The sequence below is a fragment of the Pseudomyrmex gracilis genome, unplaced genomic scaffold (genome assembly GCF_002006095.1).
Source record: "Pseudomyrmex gracilis isolate BER0280 unplaced genomic scaffold, ASM200609v1 scaffold_83, whole genome shotgun sequence".
NCBI classification, from domain to species: Eukaryota; Metazoa; Arthropoda; class Insecta; order Hymenoptera; family Formicidae; genus Pseudomyrmex; species Pseudomyrmex gracilis.
Genome location: NW_018020667.1, coordinates 114,374 through 125,014, shown reverse-complemented (window position 1 = coordinate 125,014; position 10,641 = coordinate 114,374). Strand labels below are relative to the sequence as shown.

General features: G+C 41.0%; 1 protein-coding gene and 1 long non-coding RNA gene across 2 annotated transcripts in view; both read left to right on the top strand.

Annotated features, from left to right (window-relative positions):
- LOC109855188 overlaps positions 1-1,811 on the top strand; it is a 9,300-nt gene extending 7,489 nt beyond the window's left edge. Inside the window, exon 2 of the long non-coding RNA XR_002250269.1 lies at positions 794-1,811. This is a non-coding gene — a long non-coding RNA (uncharacterized LOC109855188). The remainder of the gene's footprint in view (positions 1-793) is intronic.
- Positions 1,812-1,956: 145 nt separating this feature from the next.
- LOC109855178 (DNA N6-methyl adenine demethylase-like) overlaps positions 1,957-10,641 on the top strand; it is a 48,934-nt gene continuing 40,249 nt past the window's right edge. The window contains exon 1 of the mRNA XM_020429085.1: positions 1,957-3,757. Within this exon, the coding sequence (XP_020284674.1) occupies positions 2,645-3,757 (1,113 nt within the window). The 5' untranslated portion in view covers positions 1,957-2,644. The remainder of the gene's footprint in view (positions 3,758-10,641) is intronic.

Here is a 10,641-nt window from a genome sequence, read left to right as displayed (position 1 = left end):
ACTTTTTGTTCTCAGAAGCAAGAAAATCTATAATTTTACATAGTTTATAGTTGCATAATAATCATACAGTATCATAATAATCAAATTTTTAAAGTGTGCAGATGTTTTCGAGACTATATATCATATTATTTTTACATACACAAAAAAAATGTACAACTTTCCATTTTTCATAAAATGGAATAAATCTTTCATTGAAAAAAAAAAAAACTTGTTGGAATGACTTTGCGTCAGCGGAGGAGATATCTGTTTCTCTTCTGCGTTCAATCAAGTTGAACTCCATTCGGAATAACGCGACGAGAGAGTTCAAAGCCATCGTCAGACTTCTAAGCAACGTGAATGAAACAGCTAGGCACAACGTATCAAAGCGAGCGTATGAGTTGGTGCGCGAACACAACGAACGTAATAGTAGCCTTGGCTTAGCGATGGTCACGTTATAAGCTATAAGCAACGTCTGACACATTCTCGCATCACGTGCGCGCTCAAGCTCACGTGACATATAGCGCATTTGCTTGCTAATTCGCGCGACTCCTCTTCTTCCACATTGATAACTTTATATTTGTCGTCTCACGACGTCGTCTGCGTCTTTAAACGAATAAATTTAGATGATTTCCGATCGCGAACGGTTTCTTGTTGTCGTTTCGTAATAGACGTTGTATCTTTCAAAACGCGAATATCAAATAACTAAATACAACTAATATATTAATAATATATAACTTTATTCAATTTCGAATAATTGACAAGAGCTCAAATTATTATTACAGACGAACAAATCTCGATTTTTTCTCTGTTTCAGATCGTACAAATCAACCGCCTTCTAACATAACAAGCCACATTAACCTCAAGTGATTTCTATTTTCTTACGAAGCGTGAAAGAAATATGAATATTAGTATGTTTATATCGACATAAAAAAATAAAAAAATAAAAATAAAAATAAAAAAAACAAGGGAGGAATCCACAAAATGCAGATTTCAAGAGCTTAGGTTCAGAGGAATACAAAAGATTTTAAGAGCTATATTAAATCTAAATAAGTATACAAAGTATATCTAACGAGAAAGGAGAAAAGAAGAAAACAATTACTGTACAAACAAATATGCAAAAGAAACAAATAAACAAGTTTCCACCAGTGCCAAATTGAAGAAGAAAGCGAAAATTGAAAAAAGACAAAGCAGAGAGATTGCGAGTCTGCGACATACAAACAATAGTGTGTGAGAGAGCTGAGAGAGAGCAAGAGAGAAAGAGAGAGAGTATGATAGAGAAGATTTATTATACCTTTTGAGATAATGACCTTTAAGCACACACATATAGTGTAATCCGCAATTTAATCTTCTGAAAATAAACACGAACAAGTGCAACGTACAACGTCACCGTTTTTCATTACATCAACCTGAGGAAAAGAAAGACAAGAGCGACAGAGGAAAGAAAGAAGACAGAGGAATATACAGTGTAATACAGTGCGAGAGCAGGACCGTAAACCAAAGAATCTACCATTTTTTTCTATTAATCATTCATCGAATAAACAAAATAATCTCTCGTCAAGTTAAACAATAGTGAGACACAGACCGATTCCTTCGTCAAAGCCGAACTAATTAAGCGAGGCCAGGTACACAGTTTTATAGAGGTATAATAGTAATAGCAGTATAAATTAAGCACATTTTTTTAAAACTGGACGCGTCACGTGACAGATTTTCGCTAAGCGAAAGGAAGAAGAAGCAGATGATAAAGGGAGAGATCAACCGAATTCGCTTGAACACTCCCGAAGCAACCGATCTACTTCAGTTCGTAGCCTAAACCTGTTGAGTACAAAAAAAAACAAAAAACAAAAAACAAAAAACTACGACAAAGAAAGAAGAGAAACATAGATAAAAAAAAAAAAAAAAAAAAAAAAAAAAAAGAAAAAAAAAAAAAAAAAAAAAAAAANAAAAAAAAAAAAAAAAAAAAAAAAAAAAAAACAGAAAGCAGTCAGAAAAAGAAGAGATCGAGAAAGCCAATATTGAGGAATAAAAAAAAACAAAACAAAACAAAAGTAGACCAATACAAAATTACGCAAAATACGAGCTTGGTAGATTACGTATGATAGAAACGCACGAGCCGATACGAACAGACAGGGGTGTGTGTGTAAAAATTTAATTCCAGGCTCCGATTTAACCTTCTTACACTACACCCCATGTCCAACACCATCTTTAGTGATAAAGTAAATCCACTGTGAAGAGTATGAGAATATTGACTTGATACAGCATTTATAAGTCATATTATTAACCACAAATAGGAGATCATGTTATTCTTAGCGAAATTGATCACATCGTATGTAAGTGTGACTGATACACAAAGTGCGGAGAAAAATAACGTTGAAGTGTTTCTGAAATTCCGAATATTTTACATTTGAGGTGTATACCTCAACAAACTACACGAATCCCTAAACAGGACTTTGAGTGCAGCACCAATGTCGCGCGCAAAAATTCTGTTTCGAGAAGATAAGATAATTTCGAGTTTTGAAAAGCGTTAGAAGAGTGGAAACGTGAGAAAAAGAAACGGGAGAAAATTTAATTTGCAAAGAAAATAAAAGATCCATAAAAAATCCTTAGTGATCCATTCCAAGAAACTGACGAACGGGGTGGTTAAAATCGACATGATGTGGCGAGGAAGATGAGCGCAGAAGTGACGAAGGAGGTCGTCGCCACCGAGAGGGTTCCAACGAGCCCTCCGGCGGCGGTCGCGACCTCACCGGGTGCAGTTGGCACCGGTGACCCGCGGCATCTGCCACCCTTCAGCAGCTTCGTCAGCGACAACACGATGGACAGCTCGACGACGCTGACGACACTTCATCCTCAAGACGTCAGTACGGGCCTGATGACACCGTGGGAGTACTACGAAGGCCTGACCGGTCGGCTGATCGACTCTCGTGGCGAGGTAGTCCTAGCCAGTCAGTATCGACCTTGGGAATCCAAAGGCGGTAATCCGGAGGGTTTGCCCAGTTTTGCCAGTCAATTCACCGCTCCGAGCGAGGCCGAACCTCAGCTGACAGCGTTAACGCCGTTGTCACCAGCGTCTATCTCGCACTCGCCGCCAGTTACGAGCCTGCCGAGCTTTCACACGCTTGGAACTCCGCTCCCGGCGCCACATCCTCATCGCGGTTCAGTAGGTTATCCTCTGGTACCGGCACCGGTACCGGTACAGGCTCGGGAGGTTCCGGCGTTACAGCAGCAGCTACTCGACGAGCGTCACATACAGCTTCTGGGTTCCAACCCAGTTCAAGCGTTTCCGCCACCTCCACCGGGTCATCATCCTCACACAGTGTTGACGGTAGTGAAGCCTGATTATCCACAATTGCATCATGCAAATTTTCAAAATCCAATGTCGACCGTGCTGGATTCTTCACCGACCTCACGACCGATCGGCATCGACGGCCGTAAAAAAGAACGCAGAAAAATCCGCGCGGGTTCAATGGAGTCTGAAGATGGCGGAGGCGGCGGTGGTGGTGGCGGCGGTACCGGTGCCGGCAATGTGGAGAGTTCCGGTCAAGTTGCCGCCGTGTCCTCTACCGCGAATCGCGGTGTTCACCACCTCGGCGGAGGTATGACCGACGGCGACGGTGAAGGTGGTCTCGGGGACAAGCCAGCGAAGAAGAAACGGAAGAGGTGCGGTGAGTGCATAGGCTGCCAGCGTAAGGACAACTGCGGGGATTGCGCGCCGTGCAGAAACGACAAGAGCCATCAGATCTGCAAAATGAGAAGATGCGAGAAGCTCACGGAGAAGAAGGTAAGTAGACACAATCTGAATAAAAAGATAAAGACATTTCCTCTCCAGAGATTTATTGATGTTTTAACAGTTTTTTTATTTTACACTAGTATATCGCGCTTCTCTTTATAAATTTATATAAATATTTTAATAACACACATTTGTCTTTAAAGAGAAATAGTTATCTGTATTGAAAAACTATCAAAATGTCGAACAATGAAAAATCGCACAATTCTTTGACGATTGAAAATATGCACGCGGTTTTGCGGTAATTGGTTTCTACGAAATCCCGATAGACATGCGCGATGTACAGCCGTAGAAAGGTGTACAGACATAACGCCGTTATAAAGCCGTTATATATAGCTTGAACTTGGCCTCGATGCCTGAATGTACCGAGAATCCCTGAGGGAAATACAGAAATACAGATAACCGAGATGGTTTATTATTGTAGCGACATTGAATAGGGGGTTGGTGGGTTGACTGGCTGACTGTTCACCTCTGCTGGGAATGGCGCCGACCTACCTGCGATCCCGCGTTTGAACAAGTTTTAATTTTATAGTTAGCTACAAAAATATTCAAACCGTTATCCCCGTTTCTCTCTCTCTCTCTTTTTCTTGTTATCTCTCTTTCATCTCCGTCATAATTTTAAAATATTCAAAATTTTCTTTTAAATGCTTATTAATAACAAGGAGACTTTAACTAAGACTTTGAAGTATATTAAAATTGAATTTCTTATAATTATTATGCAAATTAAATACATATAATACGATTAAAATATCATCAAAATTCCAAAAACGAGTAAAGAAATAATGCGATCTCTGTTAGATGTTAATGTATGTGTATACAATTTTATTCACAAAAATCGAACGTTTCTTACATCGGATCTTCTTCGGTGATGATAGACTTGATGAAAAAAAAAGAAGAAGAAAATCGCCAGAATATATTAAAATAAATTAAAAATACAAAGATCCCGCAGACATAAATAATCAAATTATATTTCAAAGAATAGAAGATTAGCAGTTATATCGCGTACGAGGAAAAACAAATAATTTTTTATCTCTACTTTTTTATAAAATATAAACTTTTATAATATAAAATCTCATAGAAAATTAAAATCAACTGAATTAAAGAAATCTACAAATTGACAAGTCGAGCAAATTTTATCATTCAATTGTTTAGTTGATGTAGAGATAAAGATTTTAAAAACGAATCAATTTATTTAAATGCGAAAACGAGATTTAATTAACAGTAATGTTTGTAATAATACGTATGATGTGACAAATGATTTCTCGACGTTATATTTGTCTGCGTTTATATTTGTCTATTGGCTATTTGATTTTAGATCGAGAGCTTTAAGAGACAGACTCTCTGCTGTTAGAGAGAGATTGTCCGAGAACGTTATTCCTAATTTTCTAAGTTCTATTTTTCAGTCACATCTTGTTTTTTGTTTTCTTATTAATACCGAGATCGATTTCAAAAAGCTTTATTTAGAAAACCGCTGGCTAACAGAATGATATTGTCGTGAGTCGACAATAAATGCAAAATATTATTTATCTCGCTAAACGCGTGACACGTCGATACACACATCAAATACGTTACATTCCGATAAGTCGATCTTTTCCTACAGTAATTTGAAAAAAGCGCTGCTATATACACAACGCAGTGATTATTGACGAATACTCAGGAGAAGGCGCGCGGCAACGTCGACCGTAAACGGCTTCGCTTATCGCAGGGCAAGTTCAAGGCTCACCGCGGGTCATAATAATCGCGTATCGAACTTCTCGTCTCGTTCAGAAACATACGTGTGTTGTTTGTCCGGCGACACGCGCACCGGATCGTACGTCTCTCACTGTGTACGGCATCCGTTTGATAACATTCCGTTATTTAATCAATTAGCATTTTCGCTGATTCGGTGCATAGCTTTCTGATAGCGCGCGCGCGCACTTTCTATCTAATCTATTTAAGAAGAGACCGATTTTTTTTCACGAGCATTTTCCTGACCAACAAAACGGCGCAGCGTTTTGAAAACTTTGTTTCGCGGCGATTTTGCAAATGAGGAAAAAAAAAAATATATATATATATCGGTTTTCGAAGATTCTTCTCTCGAAATCAACAAAACACGTCAGTTTCGAAAGACTTGGATTTTCTTGTCTCTCGAATCTGCCAACGCACGCGAGTGGATTCCCGAATATATTTTTGGCAACGTTTCGAGAGTCACACGAAATGTGAAAGAAAAGGATGATAGATTGCGAGAAGTCGAAGACCGGTGTGTACAGGCACGACGCCGTCACAACAACCCACACCCCTAGAACTTAACACCCTCTTTATCCCAGGGGAAGGAACGGCCGTCCCCGCTCTGTCTTTCCTTTCGCTCGCAAGAAAGGACTCTGCCCTCGAGAGTTCATCGCACACCTGCTGTCGAGAGGCCGCATCCACTCTGTATCTCTCTCTCTCTCTCTCTCTCTCTCTCTCTCTCTCTCTCTCCCTTTCTCGACTGCTGGTTTGATTTTTATCGCCTTCCTTCTTGTTTTGACCCGATTTCTCATAAACACGTGGATCATTGACCCGCCGTATCACTTACTGAGCATCCCTGCTTTCATTTTTTATTCGCTTTATTTACCGATAGTGCGTATTCGTGCTTACCACGTATGACGCAGGGATATTTAACGCGCGCAATATTTATATTTTTTCACAACTCTGATGTCGACTGATGTTTCGTATTATTTATTACACGCGTGGCTGCTTGTGCTGCTTAACCCGCCGCTTTTGTTTCTCGTGATCGAACGGACGATCCCGCGTTACGCGAATTTTTGTTTTTTCTTTTTTTTTGCGAAAGAAACGAAATAAACGAACGTGCGCCGGCTAGAGTGAAGTGCCGTTTCGGTTCCGGTTTCACGATAAATCGAAACAACGGAAGCCCGTCAAAGCCAGCGAGAGGCGAACGGGAGAGACAAGAGAGCGAGGCAGAAGGGAAAAAAGAGAGAAGAGAGAGAGAGAGAGAGAGAGGAGGGGAGAGGGAGAAAGGGGATCTCTTTCGTGTGCGTGGACTAGAGGGTTTGGTTACGTTTACTGCAACGCGCAGCGCTCGGGCTTATGCCCGTTCTCGATGAACAACGCAAGTCTCGCGAGCACATTACGAATGCTTTTTGCGTTATTCGCTAAAGCGATAACCGCAACGATAACCGGATACAATTCTCGACTGCTCAGGGTTATCTGACGGCAGGCCAATCAACCCGCTCTCGCTCCTCGTTACGACAAAATAATGCGACGTACTCGTGCCGTCGTTGTGTTGTACATACGATTGTTTCGCTTAACGATCGAAAAATCGAGCGCGCTGTACGTCAATGTTGTCACGCCGATGACAGGCGTTTTTAGGATTATACGCCTATCTCTGTTAGAAAGCTACAGGCAGCAGTTACATACCCCGATGTAAAATACCAGCGGTTAACTTTTTAACCTTCGCTTCTTCCAGACTCTAATTTTAATCTCCTGGCTGATAATCGACGATAAAATACGCGCGCTATCCCGGATTACAATTTACATTTCTCATCGAGAGCGCGCACGCTGTGCTTTAATTCGTTTAAAACCGAGTCTCTCTTTGAAAAATGACTTCAAATTTAGTAGATTACTCTCTCCGTTTTATCTCTTTGAGTGCGCGCGCGCGAGTGTTTCCACGACTTGATTAAATATCTCGACTCTACGATAACGCTTTTAAAAACAGAAGAACGCAAAGGCGAGGCAGAAAATTAAGTACACAAGCGCTTTTCGCTCGCGAAATTTAAATGAAACGAGAAACGGTCCGGCGCTTCCGAGTCCGTCGGAAAATCGAATCTATCAGGAGGAGCGGTGAGTAAGTGAGTGAGTGAGAGAGAGAGAGAGAGAGAGAGAGAGAGAGGGAGAGAGAGAGAGAGAGGGAAAGAAAACGTGGAAAGGAGTGAGGAGGGCCCGTGGGGGAGGAGGACCTTGAAGCTACGCAATTCCCCTAACGGCAGGAGTGTTTCTCGAGTCGATATATCGATCCCCACCCCCACCCGTTGTTTCCTGCCGCGGGAACAGGACTTGTTCTCTCTCCCTCTCCCACAGGATGAGTCACAGCCTCCCCGTACACACGAAAGCACGCACGTGCGACGACGGCCGCGCGCGCGCACGTCTCGACAATATCTCTCGAATTCTCTACGCGTTCACGCAGAACACGGCCTAACGATATATTCTCTCTTTTTTAGCTTTTACCAAATGCTCCGGTTTTAAACGGGAAGTCTCAAAAATGCAAAATTATTACGCAAAATTATTGTAAATTTGTATAATTTTTATCACGCTCGTCAGAAATACGATAATTAATATTAACAACGAAGAGCATTTCTTCAAAGTATATTTTACAAAATGATATGTTTGTTACGTGGTTGTCAAAAATTAATTTAAAAACCTGTATATTGAAATAAAAATAATTTTGTGCGTCTGCGCGTGTGCAAAATTTATTTTTCCAGATTTTGATTATTTTTTCCGCAATTGTTTAAGAAAATATTGCGCGCGATACATATCCGTCGCGTCGTCTGTTTCTTTTGCCGGCCGAATTTTCATAGAACACGCGAATAAAACGCACGCGGAAAATGTTTGCACACGCACTCGATCGACCCGTTTGCTACGCGCGATGGAGATTCCTTGCACCCCTCTATCCCTCAGCTTCTCTCCGCTTACCCCTGCGTCTACACCCTTCGCATCTCTCTTTCTCGATAACTTCATCCCCTCTTCTTGCTTGATCTCTCTCTCTCTCTCTCTTTCGCTCTTGTGGGGTCGCGCGCGCGCAGGTGTCGTCTTTCTTCGTTCTTTCTCTCCTCTCTCGTGACGATACCCCCATCCACCCCTCCGTGACGCCGCGTCCTCGCAAACGACTATTTGACAAGAACGCACGCCGAAATTGCAAAACCAGATCTACATTATTTAAACCGGCGATTGATTTGCGCGCGCACGAAAGAAACTTAATGTAAAATTTTATTTATTAACCGTTAAATTTATCAAAATTACGTTAATATTACATCACGGATGAAATTTCATCTCATATATATTTTTTTATTTTAAAAATCAAAAAAGTTGTCGAAAAAATCTGACCGTGTGAATAATAATAATAATAAAATTGATAATGCCAGTGGTTACGTTTTTAACATTAAAACGAAATTCGCATGAAATGAAACTTTTACCCCATAATTCTTTAACGGTTAATATCGCAATCGGGATGTGCAATATGCGAGACACAGTGTCGATTTCGAAAACTCACGCTGGAGCAGACTGACGCCTTTTCGAAAGCGTCGTCGTGCACGCATTTGTTCACGTGCATTTAATAACAACGTGGGGGGTTGCCTCGCTGTGCAATTATTGTCTTGAAAAATATGAAATATTCGTGGTGTTGCGGCGAACAACTCGAGTAGGGGCGGAAGTGGCGTGTGACGGTGTTTTATTGGGGAAAAACTGGAAAATTCGATAAAAGTTTTGATTCTTTACGTACTCCAGGAAGAAATTAATGTTTCCCTCTCTCTCTCTCTCTCTCTCTGTACGTGTATGCGTGCGTGTGTTCTTCTGTGTACACAGCGAGAGTTTTAATATCGTCGGCAATATTCTCTCTCTCTCTCGACTCATTCGGTCGAATCGACTGCACTCGCATCGTTTGCTATCGATTTCTGACGTACGCGCCTAAATATCACCATGGCCTCAACCGCGGTCACGGTTTACGGATTACAAGTATTGTGCGAAGCCCTGCGTAGGATATAATCTGGCTAGATTCGCTATATCGATTTTGAGTTGCAGCTCTGTGCATCGAGCGCGTGCGTGCGTGCGTGCGTGCGTGCGTACGTACGATGCGTGCGTGTGTGCGCGATCTGAGTCATGCTCGCGCGTACGTGTGTGTAACACCGCGTGCGTATATCGCACGCTTCACGCGCGTTACGCGCTCATTGGATTTTTCGATCTCGTCACGAATCGATTGGAAATATTAAGTTGACGGTGTTCTTCATTTGCCCGCTGTGCGGGGACGGTTGAATTGAATTAATCTTATTCGCGTACATCTGGAAAATTGCTTTATCTGACAAAAAGCTCTTCTCTCCCAATGAGATTGTAACGAGAATTTGTGAGTCTTTCGATATATTCGTGAAATAAATTGATGATGAACGGAGGAGTTCGAAATATCGCTACTGTACCCTTCATCGTCAGGGTGCCTCGAATTTCCCTTTCACAGGAGCCCAAGGTCTGTCTTGGCTTCAGGGCCGGTGCCATGTAGAGAGAGAGAGAGAGAGACTCTCTCTTTCTCTCTTTCTCTTCACTCTCTCGCGTATCGATCCGACCGCTTGCCGGATGTAACGTCTTCGAGGCGTTTGCGATAGCTAAACGCGAACGCAGCAAATTGCCACCTCCGTTCTTCGTACACTCGAGTCTTTTTTGTCACACACGTATCGCACACAAATATTCAGTAAAGAATATCATCACCCGACAAATAATAAAACTAGAGAGGTGTTTAATAAAAAAAATTACATACATATATTCTTATTTAAAACATTTCCAATATTACTACTGTTATATACATAAATTATTTATACATTTTTATATTTATATATTTTTATTAATTGAATAATTTTTTTTTAAATTAATTATTTATACATTTTTATACGGACTTACAATCGAACGCGTAAATTACGGCTGAGAGATTTTACACACGTGCCGCATTTAAACATAATACTTACACTGAGAGCAAAAAATAGTTGCAGTTGCCACAATTTTACTATAATTTATAGTGATTTAAGGTGCCAACTATTTTTTTATAGTTATTTTAACAATGCGACTTATAGTTGATTCAATAATATATTATTGTTGCCATAGCTTTAACATGCATTCATACAACCATATGCATGGTTTCATAC